This window comes from Onychostruthus taczanowskii, unplaced genomic scaffold (genome assembly GCF_017590055.1).
Source record: "Onychostruthus taczanowskii isolate IOZ18803 unplaced genomic scaffold, ASM1759005v1 scaffold31, whole genome shotgun sequence".
In the NCBI taxonomy this organism is placed as follows: Eukaryota; Metazoa; Chordata; class Aves; order Passeriformes; family Passeridae; genus Onychostruthus; species Onychostruthus taczanowskii.
Genome location: NW_024500461.1, coordinates 6,372,553 through 6,396,884, shown reverse-complemented (window position 1 = coordinate 6,396,884; position 24,332 = coordinate 6,372,553). Strand labels below are relative to the sequence as shown.

Sequence of the window (24,332 nt, the reverse complement as noted above, 5' to 3'; positions counted from 1 at the left end):
CATTACCATCTGTGTGATTTATTGTCATTTCTAGTCTTATGAATGAATATTCCTTGGTACTGAATGAGAGACTGACTAATATTACTGGGTTCTGTCAGTACCACTGTCAATACAATAACAAAAATGTGACTATTGAAGCTTAATCCACCATGGATATTAAACTATTTCATTGTTTTTCTGATTTCATTTCAACCTTAAATTACTTGTCAACTTTTTGATCTTTACAAGCCTTGAAAGTTTTCAGAGCCCATCAGGATTTAACCAAATTGTGACATTTACCCACCAAAAACTCTTTGCCAATGAAAGGAGAAGTTTAGTTTCAACAGCTTTAAATTTTGCTGACAGCAAGAAAAATCATTTTAATATAAATCACATGAAAGGAAAAACAGTTTTATACATTTTAGAATCCTATAATTTAAAGAAAATAGTACTGTTACACATAGTAAGCTTACTAGTTCAAATATTTTTCATGAAACTGTATGTTGCACATGTGTAAGTGGGTTTAGGTTGCTTGTTTCATACTGCTAAAGTTCCTAGTGCAAATAATTGTTATATTTTAAACCTTTTTCAAAAGTTCCTTCATTGCAATACCTTCCATAGTTACAAACCTATCTGTCCATACATTTATTCTTGTTGTGTGATCTTCAGGGTCAGTGAAAGTCAGTCTGTTGTTTTTGAAACTTGTCCTGTGCATTTTGTTCAGCCTTTGTGGTTTGCTAGTACATCAATTTCAGTGTAAGCAATACAGTATCACTGTATTTGTCTTGCTGTTGTATAAAAAAAATCACTTTAAATGTCTTGAAACCCGGCTAAATTAGAAAACTATATTTTGGATGTATTTTTAAAAATAAATTGTAAGTTTCTATTATAGAAAACAATTGCAATATCCTATTATTTGTTAGTGTTTTTTACAGATTGTTGTATGGACCTAGAACACAGTATATGATTACAAATAGTTTGTGGATCTTTCACATTTTTATTATACAGTGGAGTATTCTCGGTTATATTCAGTCTCTGGGATTTGTGCTAGCTGCAATATCTTGCTATTTGCTAACCTTTTTGCAATTAACCCTTTGTTTCCATGCTTACTACTTTCTGGTCTATGCATTTGACAATTAATAATTTATTGTAAAATTTAATTTACTAGTGTTTTGGTTTATAAAATGCTGTACGGAAATATGTATTGTAATGAACCCCGGTCATGGATCTTTATGTCATATAATGCAATAATGGATATTTGGAAATTAGTATTTGATTCATTATGGATCAGTTTTAGGTTGAAAGTTACAGTATGGTTGAACAAAGCATTTTTTCTTTTGAAAGAAACAGACTTCAGATGTTCAAGTAAACTTATCTCAATTTTAAATACTACTGGACAAATAATGAATTTTATTGATGTTTAAAATTGTGAAATCAGCACAAGCTTTGGTCTATTTCAGAACTGATTTCTTAATGATAATCTTAAAAGTGTAAGGTTTTTAGTCGTCATCTTCTGTTATAAACGAATGTGGCATTTGCATGTGCAGATAACCCAGAACGCTATCCCAAATGAGAAACTAATTGCCATTCTTTCCATGTTTAAATTCTGAAGTGTTTTTATCATGAAGTAAATTAACTGACACACTGCAGAGAAAACGTAAGGTGCACTGGTAAGATAAAGTCTGGATAATGCAATGAGTTTACTAATTATGAGAGCTGGAAATAAGCATTTCTCAAGAAATTTTACTCCAGGCTCTATCTTGCCTCTGTTTTGAAGACTTAACCTTTCTTGGTACTTAGAATCACAGAATGGTTTGGGTTGGAATGTTGGAAGGAGTCTTAAATATCATGTAGATCCAGCCCCTGCCATGGGCAGGGACACCTCCCACTAGACCAGATTGCTCAAAGCCCCATCCAACCTGGCCTTGAACACTTCCAGGGATGGGCATCCACAGATTCTCTGGACAACCTGTTCTAGTGTCCACTACCCTTATCATACAGAATCTCATAAAATCTTAGAACCATTAAGGTTGGAAAAGACCTGTTGGATCATTGAGTCCAACTGTTTCATCCTTGTGTCCAATCTAAATCTGCCCTCTTGCAGTTTCAAACCATTGCCCCTTGTCCTATCACTACAGGCCCTAATGTTTCTCCATCTCTCTTGTAGGCCTCCTTTAATTATTAAAGGCCACTAGAAGCTCTCCTCAGAGCCTTCTCTAGGCTGAACAACCCCAGTTCTCTGTCTGTCTTCATGGGAGAAGGGCTTAAGCCCTCTGCCCATTTTTGTTGCCCTCTTCTGGATCCACTGACTTCTATAGGGCCCTGTTCCCCAGTCAGTCTGCTAATGAACTACTTTTTCTTCTGCTAGTAACTTTCCAAAGCCTTCTGGCCACTTCTATGGCATTTGACTTTTTCTGTCAACAAACATCCCTAGCACCCCAGCTTGCCTTAGCTCCTAATACCTCTGTCAAATAACTCCAAAGAACATTTCTGTTTTATCATGGAGTCCATCTTTGATGAGCTGCTTTGTTTTTCTTCCCATGTGTACCAAGTCTTGTGTTAATACATGCTGTGGATGGCCTTACCCTTGTTCTGATACACAATGGCTAATAGAGAATGCAATTTTCTCTTAGGTGAATCTTTATGAGAAGAAGTCAGGGTTGTGCATTTGGCTTGTGTAAGAACCAATTGTGCCCTCAGAGGCACTGTGTTGCAGGTGCAAGTCACTTGGACTTCTGGAGCATCACCACCTTCAAGTATCAACATCAACATCTGGATGCTTAAGGCTTTCGTGGCTGTTGATACTGGTTGAACAAATGCATTTCCTGATTATTTTTTAAAAAACTGGATCTTGTAGTAATGCTTGCCCAAATATATTTTCAAGTTAACTCTGCTTGGATTAAGGGGAGGTGGTGGGGTGTTGGTCAGGAGACAGGAATATTTGTGTTCTGTGTGAAATGGTAGGGGAAAGGGATAGCTCAGAAGTGATGTTATGGGAATGCTTTTAACTAAACTGTGGTGCGTTTGCGTGTGACAACAGAGAAACCAGATGGACCTGCTCCACTGTGGGTTCTTCTGAGCGAACACTCAGCAGAAGTGTCTGCTGGACATCCAGAGACCCAAACTGCCATGCTCTGAGCCTCTGGCAATACCAACTCCCCAGACAAGAAAGGTGGTTGGCAAGAGACGTGTGGGCAGCCAAGCCTGTGGCTTTGGTCCTTTGCAGACCTGCAGTCCAACCCCTCCCAATGAGCTGTTCATGAGGTGTCTGAGCTCCTTTATGATTACTTCAGTTCCCCTGCATCCTAGGGTTTTGCCAGGGAGCAAACTGAACAGCCACATAGTTTGGCTAATGAAGGCTCCCTGAGGAACAGCTCCAAAAGGAATTTTCTTTCACTCTGTAATCAGGATAATTTTGCCATTGGAAAATCAAAGATGAAGTCAGAGTTACTGCTGGAGAAATAACTCAGACACTTCCCACAAAGAGGCAGGTGTTTTCTAAAAGTGCCAGTAAATTTATTATTCTAGGGCTTTTGAGAGCTAAACTGTTCTCACAGTTTACATACTGAAATGTTTTTGAAAATGACAAAGTATGTACCTTTTTGGTAACATTTCACTTAGTTCCAGACTATGATGTTATCTTCTAATTTTTTCAATCAATAGAACCCAAGTGACAAAAACTTCTTCCAGTGTGTTTTTGGGAAATGTATATGGATATAAGACTAAAAAAATGTTTTAGTGAAAGCATTAGAGATTTCACTGTTTAGAGTAAAGTGAGAGACACTATGGTTAGAGACTGGATTAGATTATTACTGGACACTGAATTGTGGAGATTTGTGTTGTGGATTGAACTTTGCTTCTGGAATTCTGCAGTTTTAGAAGGATGGGGCAGGAACAAGAGTATAGTATGCACTTATTTCTTAGTCTTTCTTATGTTGGATTTTTTCTTAATTTAATTAAGAAAAGGATTTCCATTTTTTTGTTGTAAATGGATGTTCCACAGTTGTGAACCACTGCATAGTAAATTTACATGCCTTTCCATACTAAGAGCAGAGGAAATGGCAGTGGAATAGGCAAGTGTAATAAAACGAGTTCTTCTAAGGTAAAATGTAAACACTAAATTATTCTGTAGATCAGTTGACTTCTGCACTTTCTGAGAATATATGAACTTCAGTTTTTCCAGATCAATTGTACCACTGAATAAAGCTCTTTAAAACTAAACTATGTAGGATTCAGTGAGATGGTTTAGGTGTGCTAACAAAATGAAGGGAAGTTACATGTCATCCTTTGAATCATTCAGAAAACAGATTTGTTTACTTTTGAAAAATATGTTGTTTGTTATGCTCTGTTAGGAAAGAAGCCAGTTACTTGTGTTCAGACTTGAGAGGGGGTTTTTTAGGCTTGAAAAAGAGTCCTGGTGCTATTTTGTGACATGTACTTGAACTAGAGGAGAAAAAACAAGGCAGCATTAAATATATTCAGCAAGAGTTTTTGAGGCAGTGAGGTTCAGCATGCTAATTTTAGGGTAAAAAATAAGAGCAACATTTAACAAGAGTCTTAAGTTTAAAAACACTGGGAATTAAATACTTCCTATGGGTGCATGAGTTTGACAAGCACCTTGAGTGACAAGACAGCATTTCAGTGCTGTCTCCTAAAGATGTCCCAGTAAATCCTTAGGAAGACATACTTGCATTTGCATTCCACTGTATTTAACTGTGACATTTGCACCAAGTTCAGGGAGAATTTTTGAACACAGTAGTCAGATTCTCTTTTTTATGCACAGTGACACATTAACAGAAGCAGTTTGAGTAGATGTGATGGGACTTCAGCAGTTATGAGGTAATGAAATCCTCAGTGGAGATTTAACTTGACTAAAGTAATAGAGAAAATAGTACAAAAAAAAATTTAAAATGCAATTCAAAGAAGATGCTGTAAAATGTTCCTGCTACTAAGGAAGTATTCCCCACAAAATCTGTAGCATCAGAGTCCCATTAAGAAGCTGATCCATTCTTCCAGCTTTGTGTCACAATGCCTTGTCCCCACAGAGGACACAAGACGAAGAACCATGGTGCCACAGTGAAGTGATCCAGATAATTTTAATTCTTGGGGGGGAAAACCCACAACAAACAACTACATTATTTCACTGCCTGCAGAGAAAATGCTCATGGAATTATACTTGCAGTCAGTGAAAATTATCCCAGTTATATTAATCAGGAATAGGCTTAGAAACTGGCATAAGCATTGAACCTCTACAATGTTTCCAAACTTGGCTTCCTAATTTAAACTATACTTCTTTCTTGTTTTACACTCAATCATCAGCAGTTTACATCAAAATAATGGTTTTTGTGGATGAAGTTAAAGACAATGAGTGAATTCTGACTGTAAATGTTCCTCCCTGTTTTATGCCTGATAATGTACACTTACATGACCAAATTTTAATACTTTTAATAAATTTTCTAAGACTTTGGACTGTGAAAATGCAAATAACCTACCACAAGTATACTTAAGCCTAAGACTTGTCACAAAAGAAATGCTGTCATTTGAGCACAGAACTAGCAGGGCCTATGTTTTATGTTTGAAAACAAAACCACTTGTGTTAAAACTACTAAGTTTTGAGTGGAAACTCAGACTTTACATTGAATGGACATATTTCCACACTTTGAACTTGGCTAACAGAGGTTTTTCTCAGTCTCATTGTCCTTTCCAGTTTAGCACTACCTACTGAATTTTTCGCTGCAGCTCCTCTGCTTTGTCCCTTCCCAAAGCCACAGTTCTGACAGTGACAGCGTCCTGCGGCTCGGCCTCTCCGTGTTTGACAGCTGGTCTCTGCTCATCAGCCAGCACTGGCTGCAGCACTGGTGATGTGTTTGCCAGGTGCTTTTCCAAGTCCTGCCTGCTCTGAGACAGTATAATGGATCTATTTTTCCTGCCCTGTGTAGCAGTAGCCTTGTGAAGGTCAGGGAGCGCGTTTCTGCACCTTGCCTGCTCAGCCTTGTAGTAACAATAGTAAAGTTCTGCCAGCATCCACAGGGCCACCAAAGGTCCTTCCTCGGGCTGAACCAGGCGAAGGCACTGAGACAAGATGAGAGGTGGAGTGGACACATGGATGAGACAATAGGTACACATTCCTTGATGGCCTGCCAGGGTTGGGAAAAGCCAGGAGAGACAAGACTGATCAGCTCTCCTCCGGCCATGGCCCGCGGTCTGCGCGGGGTGAGATGTCACCTGCCCTGCCCCTTGACGCTTGGACTCCTCACTGCCAAGTCTCGGTAACTTTTCTTACCACACATCTTGTGACCTCTGTGAAATAAGGGACTGTCAGTAGACATTTCTATTATAAAGAGGCTTTTCTCCCTATCCTGAAGTTCTCTGTATCTTGCCGACCTTCACGTGTAAGCAGTAGGCAACTGTTATACGAATCCAGACTGTGCAGACTGGGGGCCGAACCGCAGCGTCCCCACCACAGCCGCCCGTCCGCGGCCGCGCGGCGGGCCCGCAGCCGCATCTCGCTGCTGCTTCCGTTTCCGTCGCTGAGCCAAGGGCGGCGGGGCGGGAGGCGGTGCCCGCCCTAAGATGGCGGAGTACGTGCAGGTGCTGAAGCGGGCGCTGAAGCACATCGGCAGCCACGGCGGCGCCCGCGGCGCCATCCTGCAGCTGCTCAGGTAACGCGGCACCGGTGCGGGCGGTGGGACCTCCCCGCTGCGCCACCGCCGCCCCGCGGGGTCACCTTGAGGGGCGGGCGGGGCCGGGCCTCGGGAGGAGCCCGCTCCGCCCCGCGCTCCGCCGAGGGCGCCGTGTCCCGGTCGGCTGTGGGTGCTGTGCTCAGAGCGGTCCCCGGGCAGGGCCCGCGGCTGTTTTCTCTTCTTGAGGCACCTTGCGGGGTTCCTGGACGCCGAGCTGCCGGTGTTGCCCGGGCCGGTTGTCCTGGTGTCCAGCCCCAGTCCGTAGTCCTGTTGCCACGGCCGCGTCTCTGCTGTAGCTGCACTCAGTGCTTCTGTGTACACCATCGTGCCCTTTGCTCTGGGTCACCTCAGGCTGGCAGTGGCTTTCTTGAACAGTGCAAATCTGAAAGCCGTGGGTGTGCTGAAATCCCGTGGTCTAAAGCAAGATAATTACTTCATCTGCCTTACTGGCTCTGTTTCTTGTCATTCGATTCAAACTGCAGATCACATCTGCTCTTTGGCAGTGGATTGTCACCGCTGACCAATGCTCAGTTTTGGATGCCCTCCAGCCCCAGCAGCATTTAGTGCAAAATAAGTTTCAGTCTTTGTTTCCATTCGTGTCTGAGTACTTTATTTCCCATCTACAGAACCTTGTACTTGTCCACGTTAAACTTGCTCCTGTTTTTTTTCTCTCACTCCCATCTCATCTCTTTCTTGTGACAAGTATTTTGAATTGTGATACCGTATGCTTGAAGCTGCTCCCAAAAAGGAGTGTCAGGTTTACAAAGGTACTATTTTTTCATTCAGATCCTTGATGAAATGGAGGGTGGAAGTCTAAATGTGCATGATCCAAATTCAGCATGTCAGTAACCTTTGTTATCTTTATAGTTAGTCCTGGAGAAGTATTAGGACGTATCCAGTAAATGTTTTAGGCCTGACCACATGCTAAAACGCCTTTTTTTAATAAATTCTGGGAAGTCAGGGATATGGGATAAGGGTGATTTGCAAATATAAAATATCCTGCTATATATTAAGGGCTTTCTTATCTTAGAACAAAAGCCTTCTTGAAGGCTTCCCCCTGCCCGTACACATCATAATGGCCCTTTTTCTGTTATTTCTTGTGGCTTAAATTGATCTGGTTTGAAGAGTTAAACATAACATTTCACACAGGTGCTGATCAGGCCTCATCAGTATTTTCAAGTAGTGGCTTTAGTCCCTGTAGAGCAATAAGACAATACATGGTTTCCCTGGCTACTTCTTGCTGCTATTACAATTGCTGTTTTCTGTCACACACCTACCCCCCTCCCTCCCCCAGCTTGTTTCCTCCACTTTGTTTTTCTTCTCAGGCTGTAGCCATTACTCTGACAGTTCTCAAGAAGAAATGGAGCTGGGGAAGTGAAAGTGTGGAAAAGTTTGAGTGTTAGGTGTCATCAGAGTGCCTCTTCCTAAGCACAGCTTGATAAATGTCTCCTCAGAGATCTTTTGAGAGTCTGAGATCTCAGGCTTTCTACCACACAGAAAAGAGGGCAGGCAAGACTGCAGGCAGTGCTGTCCTTTTTTTCCTGCAGAAGACTGAAGTTAGGTGTGCTAGGTGAGGAGGCACAGCCGATCCTCATAACCACACCAACCACAAACAGCTGCTGCCTCCTGCTCACCTTTCAAGCCATTAAATCATCCCTCCCAGCTCAAGGAATGGGTTTGGTGTTTAAAGGAAGAGTTATCAAGGTGTTCTTTCTTGAAACAATTGATTTTAAGAAGTAATCACGGTAATTAGAAAAAAAATATTCACCCAAGTCAGGAGACTCTTTCTCTGAATTTCCCTACTTTTCTCTATATGTTTTCCACTGAAGCAGCTGCAGAAGATTTATATGCTATGAAGTCAAATTACTATGAGCCTTTGTGGCTGGAAACATTGTCCTTACTTAAAATTCAAAATTGGTTGAAAAATATTCTCAGAAAGCCATAAATACATCTTAGTGTCTGATACTGGTATTCAGGGCATGTAGTCAGGACAAGGGCATAAGAACACTTGCAAGACAGGGAGGGGCAGAAGGAAGGGAGAGCTGCAGTGGAATGGCTCTTCTTTTTCTGAAGCTGGGAACTCAGACTTGTTGAGTTGAGCCAGAGATCTTTGAATGTTTCAGATGAATGTGTCAGAGAATTTCTCTGCCTGCCACCACAGAGGTTTAACATGAGGACTTGCTGGAATGATTGTCACTTTCACCCACCCTGGGAGAAAAGACAACAAAAAAACTTCATCTGAGCACATTCCTCCTCTCACGTGGGATTGAGTTGAGAATGTGCATAATACTACAAACAACTAAAACCTTTGAGAGGAAACTTTTCCCTATCTAATGCTGTCTCGGATGAATGTCAGTAAAAAGAAAAGCAAAATTGCAAATAGAGAGGGAGAAGAGTACTTTGATTAATTTTATGGTTTTATCACTAGAATGTAAATCATAGGCTCAGTTTAATGATTGATTGCTACAATAATGTTAAAATGTGTTCTCTATAAAGAGTTGAAAATCATATATACCTTGTCTGGGTCAGTGTAAGTCTCACAGAGTTGCAGGGTGAATGCACGGATCTTTCACCATTATACAAAAGCAAGAAAGTAGCAATTATAATTTAGGGTTTAGCATGTATTTTCTTGGCAAGCAACTTCAATGGCCTAAAATATTATTACTTTTCCCCTCTTGGAGATTACTGCCCACACAGATCTCTTGTGCTGCTTCGGTGCTGACCACTTCCAGTGGCAATTCAGGCTGAAATAGTAGCTGCTGGTAGTTGAGAAGGATGGTAACATTTCCTACTAACTGCATTAGCATGTGCCTCTGGGACTCCCACAGTATTTAAGGTTTTGTGGGTGTTAAATTGTTACATTGTAGAGTTACTTTATCTTCTAGTATAATGAGCTGTTAAATAAGTGAGAGTCCCTGAAAGGCTTTTTGTACAGCTTTTGTCATCCTGTCAGTGGGGCGCGCATTAGTTGCAGGAACTGGTGATTGTTTTGCAATCCATAAGCTTAAATAGTTTTTTTTTTTAAAAATATCTTTGGATAAATGTGTACAGATTTTTACTAACCCTGAATGAACCTCTGTCACAATTTCATTCTGAGAGGACACCAACTGAAACTGTTGTTTTGGTAATTCACAGGGTCAATGATTTGAAGACTGGTAATCTGATAGGAATTGACAAATATGGAAACAAATACTATGAAGACAAAAGAAACTTCTTTGGTACGTGTGCTAATGTGAACACCTCCCAACCAGCTGTGCAGCTCCCACATAGCTTGTGTGCTTTCTGCTAGTGAAATGCAACTTGTTGCCTGCCTGACTTCCCTGCGCTTGTCTTGTGTGAGTCTTAGACTTACAGAAATGCTTTGACAGCTTCTCTTTCTCTGTTACATCCCTAAATTCATTTGCAAACAGTCAATCTGAAACAATGAATATGGGATAAATGTAAGCCAGTCATATGGTCTCCGTGTAGGTAAAGCTGTATGATAATGTGGTTGAGAGCTGAATTTGGTCCTTGGCTGGTAGTTTAACAGGTGGGGAAAGAAGGAGAGCTACATTTAAAACTGCCTCACAGCTTTACTCACTTGCATGATAACTTCGGGGCAAAGAGCACAGATTGGCTTAAACTTACTATTGCCTTAAGTAATGGGATTTTAAATCAAGCCTCTAGAGTACTTGAAAAGGCAGCACCTGAAGCAACACAGGTGATGCACAGGCAATTGACAGACACAGTAGTCAGGCCAAGCTAACTGCTGACTGTAGGTTAACTTGCAGTGTAACCATGGAAAGCACTTGCTGGTTAACATTGCTTGGTGGTTTTGTGTAGCTGAAATTTAGTTTAGTCTTTGGTTATCAGTGGCAATATCCTTTTGGAAAAGACTCCTCATAACAGAGGAGTTTCTCTGCCTGAAAATTTTGTATGTTCCTATTTCCTATTATTTGTACAATAGCCAATATTTCCTTCCTTGTGAGAGTGTTAGATTCAGTCATCTCAAACTACAGTAACAGTGGAAATACAGAAGACTTGGAAAATAGAAGCTGTGCTGGTTTAAAAATAAGTGCCCATTATGGTAGATACTATCACTCAAAATGTTTTTCCTTGGTTTTCCTGAATTCTCTCCTTTATAAGCAAATAGTTTATTGTTTTGAGCTAATATGATATTTCTGTTTGTTTACTTAAGGTCGGCACAGATGGGTTGTATATACTGATGAAATGAATGGCAAAAATACCTTTTGGGAAGTTGATGGAAGCATGGTGCCCCCTGAATGGTAAACTATTTAGCTTAATAATGTGGACAGATACCAATTGTGTAATTGCTTTATATTTTCTTATATTCCAAAGCAGAAGATTAAAAAAAAAGGTTTCATGGTCATAGCTGCCTTGTCTATGACCAGAAGATTTCAGACTCGTCGCTTCTAATATTGAACTGCATTCATGTTTATTGCTCACTGTCCTGGCAGAGGCACTCACTGCTTTTTGGACTGAGAAAAGCATTTTGCCAGCCAGATTGAGCAGGTCAAGACAGTCTTCCCATTTTCTTTATTACGTGTGATTCCTTGTTAATGGTTTGGCAAAGCCTTGGGCCACCAGAAGTAAAATATTTGTTATTTCCATCATAAGCAAGAGCCTAAGGAACTTATGGCAATGGTGGAACAACATTCCTTAACCCACAGCCACTAACAGCATAATTGTTTCATACACATATACACTGATGTGGTAGTAAACATTAAAGTGCCAGGATGCTCCATATGTTGACTGCTACTTGACTATAATTTTTATTGAGGTTTTGTTTTCTGTTCATGCATTTCAGTAATACTTCTGTACAGCCTTGAGTTCCAGAAGGTCTCTGGCCACAGCTGTTGACCCTTTTTTTGTTTTCCTAGAAAACTCACACCCCGTAAAGTAACAGTGTGTACTGGTAAGAGCAAGCTCTGTGTAATTCTTAAGGAGCAGGAACAGCACTTCAGCCACAAAGCAGCAAAAAAGCATCAAGCGAGGAGCGTTTGGGTAGACTGAGCAAACACTGCTTTTTATTACTCCTGTGACAAATGCTCTGTGCAAAGGCTGGGATTGATTATAAAATCTCCTAAACTGTGGCTCTTGCTGGAACATTTGAGGAATGTGTGGGTAGACTCTCTAGCTGGTCAATTTTGTTTCAAGCTCTCCCAGCTTTGTATTATGTTTAATGTGGTTAATGCTTTTCTCTGTCTTATTTGGTAAGAACTGAATGGCATTGTTTTTGGAAGGGACATTAGAATCTCCAACACCAGGATGTTTGTGCCTTGCTCTCTGCATAACTCTTGTTTGGTTCTGGTTATTACCCACTATTAGACTGTGCTGGGATTTAAGATTTTCTTTATTTTGAGGCACAGGTTTTGTTTCACACAGATTTAAGTTTTTATTTTTGTTTTTTTCCCTTTGTTTATGGTTATGGGATATTTGTTGCCTCTTTACAGACCTCAGTAAAGGGTTTCTTCCTGAGAAAAGTATGTTTCAAGAGTTAAGTAGCTTGTTTACTTCACAGAAATTAATGAGTTAGAAAAACTTGTTTTCCTATTTATGTGGAAAAAGTTCCTTTAAAAGATGCAGTAAAAATTTCATTATTTTCAAGACTGGTGAGTGTAATGAGGCCTAAGATCGTGAACAGTCTTGTGTTCCAAGGTATTTTTGTCAGGAAACCTAGTTGTGCAGTACCAGTCAGGTTTGTGGATTTGGGTTTTTTTGGGGGCAGGTGGGATAAGGAGGGGATGGTGTTTCTTGCTGATAAATTGAATGTCCCATGATAACATATGTTTATTATTATGTAGGAATCCTAGCTTTGTGACATATCTAAATCACTGATGTGTATTTCCATACAGCCTAGAGACATCTTTAAAAATTGAAATATTTTGACTGGGAATAAATGCTGTCTTACAAGACTTTTAAAAAATTTTAATTTGATGCTATACTGCCTGAAGTTTTTAACATGGCATAGACTTCTGAATTGAGACTGACAATATTTTGTACAAGCTGCTGCCAGTGTGACCCTGGAGTTGTGCAACAGGTAATGAGTGGTTCTTTTGGACCCAGAAATTTGCTGGAAATAAATTAAACAGTGTGAAATTGCTTATATTAACAAAGAAAGTAATTAATCCATAGTATAATAGTATGATGTATGTTTGTCATCCTTGGCTCAGCTGGAAAGTGTTTAAGAAGTGCTGTTAGAGCTGGGTGTGATCTGAATGCTTCTTCTAAACACTGATGTTTTTCCTCTGGAATTCAGTTCATTTAGCTCAGCCCAGTTTTGTGGGTATGCTGTTGTATCCTTTCTTGCAGTAAGTTCTGTGCCTTCAGGATTGTAGAATGTGAATGATTGTTCAAGTACAATCAAGTGAAGCTCATCTATGATGAACTGGAAAAAAGCATTTTGGCATGTTAAAAAGTTCTGGAAACAACTGGAAGAAAATGCTACTCTTTACCTTTTCTCAGATACTAGAGAAAAAGAAAAAGCAGCAAGAAAATCACTTTATATGTAAATAACATTGTAAAACCATTTTAGGAGCTACTGAGTATTTTCAGTGTTCTGAAATAATTGATGTAATGTCTTTTGACAACGGATGTACTGAAATTGTACAGTCTAAAGGAAATCAGAGTGTTGTTTTGACATATGTCTACTCTCCAGGAAATCAAGACTGTTGCTTTTAAAACATGTTTCCACACTAGAATATGTTGGCTTGTGATGTATTCTGATTTAGTTGTTATTTCACTTCTTTTTTACTCTGGGTTGGTTTTTTTTTTTTTGTTTTTTTTTTGTCTCCAAAATCCAGATGTTGGTATGTACTTTGTTGGAGACAAATTAGATTTTTTTTTAGATTAATTAGTTAATTAGATTTTTAAAAAAATTTCTTTAATACTTGCCTTGGGAATAATGAATATTAATCTTCTTGTAGTGCTTTACAAGATATTTTGACTTTTTTTTTCCCTACACAAATTAATCTTTTTGACTTTTAGACAGTGAGAGAAACCAAATCCTTATTTTGTCTCTTAGTTGTCAGTGTTGTTTGCAGGAGCTCAGTGCTTCCATTTTTGAGCACACTGATCGGGTGTGCTCTGTGAACATATAAACAATAGAAGTTAAATCCGTTTATAGCAATGCCTGTGGGGACTCTGTTTAGTGTTTTCATGGATGTCTCCATTGCAGCATCACTAATCCTTGGCCTATGTTTAAGCTATTTGTTTATTGTATTTCTGGTGTATTGTACTTTGGTTTGCATTTTGGCCAAATACTTTGAACAAACAAATTGACAACTGGTGCAAGTGTACATACTACTTTAAAATAAATTCCTCTTTCAGTATGATCCTGTGGGGAAAGAAGTGCTGCAATTTGAGAATAGCTTTTCCTTTTGTAAGGACACTTCATTTTGCCAGGACTGTCCTGTGTATTTGTGGTGTCTGTCCTGTACTTTGAGGTTTATTTCCTTATGATGCAAATCTGACATCTTTGGAAGGAGCTCCAGGAGTGTTTACTTCATACAGTGAAGTATTGCAAATTTACCTTCAGTTTAATAGTCTGCATCTTCTTTAGTTGATCTGACAGGGAGAAATGTAGCACCTCAGACTTTAAGTGCCAGCACACTAGAAAATGTAAGAAAATTTGCAATTCTCCTGAAAAAATGCTGCTTTTCAAGTTTGCCTTCAAGGAAAACAAAACAGAAAGATTGAACAGAAAAAGAAGGGATTGGAAAAATTTTCATCCTTCTAGTAGCTTCACAATAAATTTGTGGGGTTTTATAGCTCAATTAAATGCTAATTTGGTGTTTTCAGGTAAATTGGATGCCATCTCATTGCTATGATGTAGAAACTTGCACGAGAAATTAAAGTTATCTCCCATGGTAAACAAATAAACACATTTTATATCCCTTTTTCCTTCTCTGCCCTATGACCTGAACCCACATCTTAATTTCTCTTGTCTCACTGCAGCATAGTTACCGTGTGGCAAAAAGTGGATGTTAACAAGTTGGCAAACATGGTGAGCTGGCACAGGCTGTGCCTGAACCTTGCAGATGCACATATGGTAGTGGCTGCTGAGTTTGTGTAGCATCAGTTCTTGTTTGACAGCTTGTACATCATATAATTGGCTCCAGTCCCTTGTAGCTTCAGTTTGAAATCTACTTGCTTTTAAATATTTGTTAAAACTGGAAAAAAATCTACATGGTCTTGAGAGCTTTTGAAGATACTTTGAGATGTCTTTTATCCATTTATGCAAGAAAAAGTGCAGAGGCTTTGCTAGCCTCAGTCTGCTTCCTAGTGACTGTTCACTGATTCAGGAAGCTGCTTCAGCCTCTTCAGGGCTGCTTGAATCCTCCTGATTTTTCTGTGTAAGTCGTCTGCTTCATTATGGGTTTTCAGTCATTAATTGCTTTTGAATCTTTTTTTTTCCACAATCGATTTATAGGCAGAGTTTGTATAGAAATCTGGCCATCTGCAGGGTGTCATATCTCTTTATTCATGCTGTTCAATCTAGCACATGAAAAGCTTTTCTTGAGCATCTGGGGGTAGAGTCTGAGATTTCAGAGCTTCAAACAATTCTTTAAGGCACGTGTCAAGGGGAAAGTCTTCCCAAAATAAAGTTTTCAAGATTTTAAGTGGAAAGTGGGAGCTTTTGTTTGAGAGAACAGACTCTGCAAGCCAAAATGCTTTTGTAAGTCACATGTTGTGCTTCTAAGAGGAATATTTTGTGACCAGGTTAAGCCCTGAAACTCCTAAATATAAGTATAATTCATAGTGGATTGATTGTATAAACAAACTTTTGAAATCTCTTAATGTTTTCCAATACCTGCAATTGTACTGGCAATCTTGTCAGTGAGCAATTATATTTTTACTTTGCAGTGAGAAAATGTAATTCAAGGATTGGTTTTGCTGATCTGTTTTAATTTGAGCCTGGTTTCATGTTGATATTATAGAAATCCAGAAAATCTTAAACCCAAAGACACTAATTACTCAAAAATGCTGCATTTTAAAAGATTTTATTGATTTAGTCCTTGGGAGCTGCAAAGCAATAGTTTAAATGACAGGTGAAGCTACTCTGTTAAATGCTATTGTGAAACTTCTGATGTTTCAAGGAACGACAAGTACGCTTGTAGGGACAGAAGTGCCAGACATCACGCAAGCTTGGAATGTAGCTGATTTTAGCTGAGCATTAATACAGTTCTAGTGCTGTGAGGTAAGGTGCTTAGGATGGTGAGGCATGATGATGGATGCCTAAATAGGGATTTGTGTGCACGATCCTTATCCTCTGTTACCAGAAGCATCACGAGGTGAACATGTGTGTGCTCTAAGTTGCCTGTGTCATGGTTTAACCCCAGCCAGACACCAAGCCCCAGGCAGCTGCTTGTTCACTCCCCATCCAGTGGGACTGGGGAGAGAACGGGGAGGGAAGAGGCTAGAAAACTCACAGGCTGAGATAAGCGCAGTTCAACTGGGAAAGCAGAAGTTGCACACAGGCAAAGCAAAGCAAGAAATTATTCACTGCTTCCCGTGGGCAGGCAGGTGTTCAGCCATCTCCAGGAGAGCAGGGCTCCGTCACGCATAATGGTGACTTGGGGAGATAAATATCATCAGTCCAGACATGCCCTTCTACCTCCTTCTTCCCCCTGCTTTATATCCTGAGCATGATGCTACGTGGTACAGAATATTCCTTTGGACACTTGGGGTCACCTGTCCTGGCTGTGTCTCCTCCCAGTGTCCCGTACATCTCTAGTCTCCCTGACAGCATGGCAGTACAAAAAGCAGAAAAGGCCTTGGCTATGTGTAAGCCCTGCTCAGCAATAACAAAAACATCTCTATATTATCAACCCTGTGTTCAGCACAAATCCAGAACACAGCCCCATACCAGCCAACTGTGAAGAAAATAAACTCTACCCCAGCACAGTCACATAAGAGTTAAATTTACTTTATTCATATCCCTTGCACATTGCAATAAGAGCCTTAATTTTTAAAAAGAAAATTAACTCTACCCTGGCCAAAGCCAGCATATATTACAGTAAGCAATTTTGAAAAGCTGGAGCTCCTCTGGAGTGATACTGCAAAGCATTTTGAAATGCAGTCCTTGAGTCTGTATAAGCAGAATGGACTGTTCCTTTGCCCTCTCTGTTTCTGTGTTGGCAGTGGAGAGCTTGTTGGGTGTGAGCACAGGATCCCTCCTCTGTCAGGTTAGCTTTTTTGCAGTGTTTCTGCCAACCTTGATGCAGGCTGTCATAAGCCATGTGAGCCCTGAGGTGATGTGAAGCACAGCAGCGCACAGAATTATTCTGACAGGTGTGAATCGGGCAAGAGAGTTCGCCCAAGGTGAGAGCTTTGTGTGGCCAGGACATTTCAGAGGCTGGTTTAAACACCAGGGTTAAAACTGAGCAAGATCTGATCCTGTGTCATCAGACCACATAGTGATTAGTAGTGCTATGGGCCCACCTTTTTCCAGACAGAAATTGTTAGCCATTTGCCTTTTTTTTTTAAGTAAAAACAGTGTGAAATGTACACTTTGAATGAGACCAGATTTACAAAGGAGAGCAGAGAGAGGAAGAGCATTATACACGTGTATATCTTCCAAAGTGGATAATTTTTCCCACAAAAATTGTTCTTTGCCTCTAAACACAGTTTTTTCTTCTTAGTTTTAAATGATCATACGGTTCCAGTTTCCTGGTAGCCCTCAGTCCTACAATGTGTGGCTTTAATTTGAGGGTTTTGTTTGGTTTTTACTTCTAGAAAAATAACTTTAGGCGGACACTTTTTTTAAAGTGAAATTTTTGTACTAAAGTTATAGCCAAAGTTGTGATTTTTATTTCTTTTTTATTTTTTTTAATACGTGTCAAGAAGCAATTTGAAAATATTACCAACCTTCTGTAGAGCTCTTTGGACGTAGAGTATACCTGTCAGTCTATTTCTCACCACTTTTATCATGGTTTTGTTTTGCTGTATAAATGAAGTGTGCTGGATTTGTTGCTGAGGGCTGAAGATGTAATTTTTAGGTTTTCTAATAGAACTAGAAAAGAGGACTTCATATTTTTAGGTCAAGTCTTTGCAAAAGCTGATTAGCAGAAATCTCCTTAATTCTACCTCAGTAAAAAAATACATAAGCTTGCAAAAAATGTCATAACCTCAGTTTTGTCATAACTACACACAGTATGAAGTACGTATAAACTGACAGATTAAATTAAAATGTAATTCCTATTTGAAAGTTGCTTCAGGCACTGAAATAGGAAAGGGATTAAATCAATTCAGTTGGTCCCTGCTGCAGTGTTTCAGTAAATTGTTAGGGAAAATGCTTTGCTTGATCGTTACTGTTGCTTGCACAGAGAAAGACTGACATTTAGTTCATAGGTAAAGGCTAATCACTGGAATCACTTGGTAATTACCCTATTACTGATTGGTATTAATCATTGTGTTGTGCAGACAGTAAATATTTATGTGCTTGTTTTAGGTGTACTGAAGTTGTTAATCTGTATCCCAAGTGGCAGCCTCATGTATGCTTTGAAAATGGCATTGAAATTGTTGTGCAGCATAGTCTTCTGGTAATTGAAAACAAGACAAATTGCCATAACTGAACAAAGAAAAAGCCCAGGCAACAAAGCCAAACACTGTGGTTTTGTCATTTGTAGTGCCTGTCTTAACCTGGCTGCCTGATGAAGGCTCTACAAACGAGTGACAACAAACTCTGCCCAAATACTGAGTGTACAAAAGAACAGGAAATTTGAACTGGTGTGCTTTCAGTTACTTGGAGGCAGAACTGTTATCAGTTATGCTTGTGAAACTAATTAAAATCAATATCCTGTAGTCTCATTCAAAGTCACAATGGATTAAAATTATTTTTTTCCCTTCTCAGAATAAATACTTAGGGTCTCTTCAGAGGAGGACCCTTGGGAGTCAGGAGATAGGCTTGGCAGACATCCTGTGATGTTCCTTAATAACAATATGTCTTTTTCCTCTCAAGGCATCGCTGGCTGCACTCAATGACGGATGACCCTCCAACTACTCATCCACCAGTTGCACGTAAATTTATCTGGGAGACCCATAAATTCAATGTGAGTGGCACTCCTGAGCAGTATGTGCCTTACTCTACTACTCGCAAGAAGATACACGAGTGGATCCCACCTAAACCAGCCAGCAAATAGCAACAGCAACAACACGACTTGTCTCAGCTTGGGCTTTCAGTGTAAATTGTATTTTCACTGGTTTTGTTCGCAATAAAAGCCTCCTATAGTAATCATAGTTTAGTTTATTGAATTGGGGACAGAGAAACAAGTGAGAAAATTTTGGGAATAGGACAGAATACATGACAAGTCTTAATCTCATCAAGATATTGTGCTTTTTCTCATATTGTCAGTGTCCTGTCTTCACATAAGCAGCTCTCTAACTCTTTTTAGCATAATGACCGTTCCTGTGATGGTTACTCACATTTGTGTCATTCAGCAGAATACAAATACGCATTTCAAATACAGATTTCTCATCTTTAACATCATCCTTTTGCTGTCTCTGCATGGCAGATAATGCATTATTCATGTACGATTTTGGCAAGCCATCTCTTTAAATTTTTATAAGACAAGTTAGAATAGTTTGACCAGTCAGGATTATAGTTTTCATTCATAAAGTGTTCCTAAGTATGTGCATGAGTATGCAAAACACATTGCTCTGTTCCAGTATGGGATGAAACATAATATAAAACTTGTAAGGCTACATTAGTCAAAAGACATCTCACCCGTAAGGGAACTCAGCCATAAGAAGAGGGCACTCTGTCACAAAAATCTCTTTTGCTGTGCAGGTGCATTACAAGATGTTGTCATAAGGGTTTGAGATGGACTGTTTCCTTTCTTGTGTCAAGATTTTTAAAGGCCTTTGGAAGTTCGATATTGCACAGTTTTTTAGGAGGTAGAGAAGTAAAATGTGCCAGAACCCAGTCTCAAAAATGTGAAGCTGGCAAGTTTGAAAGTGAGGGCTGTGGCTTTTTTCTGTATCTTGCTAATGGCTGACTTTTGTTCCAGTCTGCTTATGTGTTTTAGCAAATCTTGCCCACTCCACAAGGCTTCTGTACCTGATGCCCTGCTCTGTAGATAATTGATGGGAGGTGTGCACACCCAGCCTCTCATTCATTCACCCCAGCATCTCAGCTGGTTGGGGGAGAAAAGAAAAGCTTCATGGGTTGAGAAAAATGGGAAGAGTGATTGCCAGCTACCATCGAGAGCAAAAGAGACTTTAATTTATAGCCAATTACAACTGCATAGTGAGAAACAAAGTCAAAAACTGTAAAACACCAGCCTCCCTTCCTACTCCTTCACTCCTGACTCCTCTGCCTCCTCCTCAAGGCATGGTGGTCAGTCTGTAACAGCTGTTGTGGGCTCTGCTGTTCCTGCCCCTGCTTCAGCCTGAGTCCTCTTCATGAGCTGCAGTTCTTTTGGATAAAGCCAGTATGGGTTTTCCACAGGCTGAGGGTGCTGTTGGGGAATGCCTGCTTGCTGCTGTGGATTCCTCCTGGGGCTGCCAGGAATCTCAGCTGTGGCAGCACCTCCTCACCCTCCTCCTGCTTTCAGCTTGATGTTCAGGAGACTGCTGCCCACTTCTTCCCCCCTTCCATCCTCTGCCTGTGCAATATTTGTTTGCCCCACCTCAAATCCTCTTTCCCAGAGGTGCCCCTGTTTGGCAGCCGGACTGAGCCGTGCCCTGTGTTGCGTTGGCTGCATCCAGCACAGGGCAGCCCTGGCCTCTCCCCACAGAGGCTCCTGCAGACCCCACTGCCAGTCCCTTGGCAATTACATTCAGTGTAATGACTTACAGAAATGGTTGTTAAAGATGACTGGGAAGGGGGCTGGATGTATTTCGTGCTTGCAATTGCCTGTCAGGAAGAAAAAACCTTTGCTCCCCAATAGCCCCCACAGTGGCTGCACCACTGACTCCACACTGGCTGACTTTCCTTTGCATGCCCACCTGACTGGGTTTCTTAACCCTCAGTTGTATCCTTCCTTATTAAATCAAATTCTGGATTAATTCATTGTTTAAAGGTGGAGTTTTTTGCTTTAATTTCTTTAAATTAGTTCTAGTCTTTAAATTAATAGGAAATAGCACCAACATCTCCTAACCTATCTAATTAGAAAAGGATAATGTTTAATTTACTTTAAGTCAGCAAAAGCACTGGGCACAGCTGAAAAGCAATTTGAACCATACTGAGTAAGATAAGTGGAAAGGACTTGTTAAACATTTTTATCTTGATGGATTATGTGACCTTAAGAACAAAGTTTGCCCCAGCACCATTGGAGAGCTTCATCACTAACACTCATCTATAGAAGCCCTGTGGGCTCAAACACAGGTACAGCAATTAACTCTTAATTATTTTTTTTGTCTCTATTTCTCCTTAATGTGTTTTTTACCAATTTCATTCCTCTTCCTTCTTTGTCCTGTGGCTTTTTGGACTGCATCCTAAACACACATCAGGAGGTACATTTGGGTATGAGATTCTGTACTTAGGGGATAGGCAGTAACTCTTCCTACACATTCCATGCCAAAAGAAGAGATCTCAGCCTCTTTGCCATTTTGCTGTCATCTGGAACAGAAACATTGAGGTAGCAAACAGTTTTGAACAACTGTGTGTGCAGCAATGCTACGTAGAGAAAAATGAGAAACTGCAAGCAAGTCTAGGACTCAGTAGCTTAGTTTAGAAAATATCATCAATCCCATTTCTGGAGAGGACAGAAACCTTCTCATCCTGCTTTAACCAGCAAATGCTGGATTTTAAATGCAAACTTTCAGTGGCATCTCTTGTAGCATTGCTGCTCCAAGGTAGATTGCACAAGGCACATACAGGAAATAAAGCATGTGCAGGAGAATCAGGGTCTTCCACTGGGCTTTCTGCAAGTGCTTCTGCAATTCAGCCTTTTTATCAGCAACCTCATTCAGTTACGGAAGTTCACCTTTGCTCATGACATCTGCCTCAGTATTCAGGTTCAGTTGCTTTCTGGTCTAAATGACATTTTGAATGCCAAGCTGGTCAAGTGTCACAGCGGTGTCTTCAACCAAGCACAGCCAAACCACTGACAGAAATATTCCCCTTGCACTAAACGTGAGTTTTAAAATAAACAAATTTCTTATATGGGAACAGACTCATTAAGAATAAGACAGGTACCTCTGCCAGGAGCAGCAGCTGAAACCCACTTTTTATTTGGAAATTGTGCCTGTACCAGTAGCTTTCCACATCTCCAGGGTCCTGAGCAGCCCTTTGCTGTAGCTGCCTGCAGGCTTTTGCTGTGCCCGCAGCATGCTCAGCCCAGCCCCGTGCGTTGGCACGGTGCCCTTCCCTCCATGGGGCACTGCATCCTGCCTCGCTGCTGCCTCTCAGCACAGCTGCACCTCTCTGCCCTCTCAGCTGAAACCGCCCAGGACGTGTTGGAGCAGAGAACAGTGGTAAAAGGAGCTTCGGGAGACCATCTCATAACCATTCCAGCTACAGCAAGAGGAGAAATCTTTAACAGGCAGGGATGTCCTAAGGCATTTGAAGATGCCAAAGGGAGAGGGCAGGAGGCCTTGTCACTTCTGCCCAACTAGTGCCATACTACTGACTCCTGCACACTGTGCCCAGCTGGCTCTTTGAGGGCACACTGAGGGCATTCAGATATTCACCAACTCATATTTCTATGTCAACTAACCTCAGGCTTCAGTTTTTGGGATATCTCCTGCTAAAGTTGGTGTTGGGAAGCAGTTTTGATTGGAATTACAGGGGCAATTATTTTGGATAGAGCTGGAAGTCATCAGCCCCAAAAACTGAGTATATGTTTTCCACAGCTGTGATGCATTCAGAGTGAAACCTTTGATTTAACTAATTCCTTGGGGCCTATTATTCTGATGGCAGCTGGTGGGGAGAGAGGGAACAGATCCTTGCTTTGCTTAGAGGTTAAAAAACCTGCAGATCTAAAGGTTCTGCTTTCACATGGTGCTTACAAGGAGTGTACAAAAGTGGGTAGTTCAAGCTGTGGGCGAAAGAGGCAGCCTGTAAATGGCACTCCGGGTTCCTCACGCAAATCCCGCAGTGGATGCTGGGTTGCACCAAGGGGAGGCCTGTCTCAGTGAAAGATATCAGAGCAGCCCGTGTCAGTGGGGAAGGGCCCAGCAGGTATTTAGTCCTGGAGACCTGCTGGGCTTTGAACACCACCCTCTGGTTGCCAGGCAGAGCAAGGCCCTCATGCCAGAGCTGATGCTGACTTACCTCCAGCATGGAGCCAGGAAGGGGAGTGCTCTGCTGTGTGCACCGTACCCAGCTGCCAGCAGGACTCTGCTCAATCTGCAGAAGAAATCAGAGCTGCCAGAGACTTCCCTTTGCTGAAGGGCCAAAACCAGGTCTGGCTATCTCCTATGTTTTTTAATCACTTGAACCCATGCAATGTCACTTGCCGTGCTGATGAATTTTGCAGGTGGTCTTAGCTTTGTTCACAGGCAACAAACATAAAAGACAGAATTGAACCAGTATCTTGAGGAAAAAAAACATTGTTTTCGAAATATACATATGCAATAATCATCTATGGGAGGGTTTGGTTTTTTGAAAAAGCACTTTAAGACTTAGATTTATACATCTCTCTGCTTACAGGTTCTGACTAATGATTTCTTTGGTTTTAAATATTATCAGTGTACAAAAAAATTAGAACACGAATAAATGTACTGCAGTCAAGTGTATGGGCATGGGTACACAGGTAGAAAAAGAAATACCACATTTAGCATCAAGATTATATTTAGGTAGAAATTTGCATTACAAAGTTTCCAACAAAGAATGCTAAACTTTCTTAAAATCAAATTATATAGATGTGTAATGCTAGTTTAAAACTCATATTCAAATCAAAATTTTTCACTTGTTACTTAAAATCATTAATTTCTTAATTTAAATTTGTTTATCCTGCACTATAAACCAGAAAAGGCAGAAGAGATTAAGCAAGAATTTTTGGTTGTGTGCATGAGTGAAAATAAAAGTTAGTAGCTAATTTTTGACTGGGAATTTAGAGCAGGAGCAATAATCATTGGACAGCTTCACAAATTGCTTCTAAAATCAAAATGGTTTTGGAATTTGTTCCCATTAAGAAGGGTATGCAGAAAACTGAAATTTTAGGAGCCTACTCTGAAACAACAACAGGGTTACAAAATCTATTTTAATGATCTGTAGTATTGTTACCATCACGTAAACAAATCACAGCTCAAAAGACTTTTGGTTTTCATTGATTTATACTGCTAGAATTCATCTCTATTTCATTCTCTTTGTCTATGCTGTAATTCCTTTCCCATTCCTCTAATGGACTACTCAATTTTTCCCTGTGATATGTAAATATTCGTTTTAGGGCAAGTGGTTGTAGGACTGTTTTATATCCTTCATAGCCTAAAGGATTTTTAGTTAATGGAATAACAATCTATCAAAACACAGCCTGAATGTAACAGATGAAGTCTCACATGGTTGAGCATTTAGACACAGGCCTATTAATAGTTTGTTTTTTGAGGGTAACCATCCATAAAAATCCAGTGAGGCAAAATCAAATTCAGCAATATGTGTGTAGCACTTTCCTTGTGTCTGGCAGTGGCCAGAGAAATCAAGAAAACCATAGCATGTTTTCATTTGAAGCAGCTGTGTTTTTAAAATAAATAGGATTTATTTGCCTTGGATGCTGGGGAATTCAT

General features: G+C 40.4%; 1 protein-coding gene across 1 annotated transcript; it reads left to right on the top strand.

The window, feature by feature from the left end:
• The first annotated feature begins 6,486 nt into the window (after positions 1-6,486).
• NDUFA12 (NADH:ubiquinone oxidoreductase subunit A12) lies at positions 6,487-18,897 on the top strand. The gene is made up of 4 exons (XM_041409738.1): positions 6,487-6,641; positions 9,798-9,880; positions 10,840-10,927; positions 18,625-18,897. Exons 1-4 carry the CDS (start codon positions 6,553-6,555, stop codon positions 18,803-18,805), a joined length of 441 nt encoding a protein of 146 aa, XP_041265672.1. The 5' UTR covers positions 6,487-6,552; the 3' UTR covers positions 18,806-18,897.
• Positions 18,898-24,332: the final 5,435 nt, after the last annotated feature.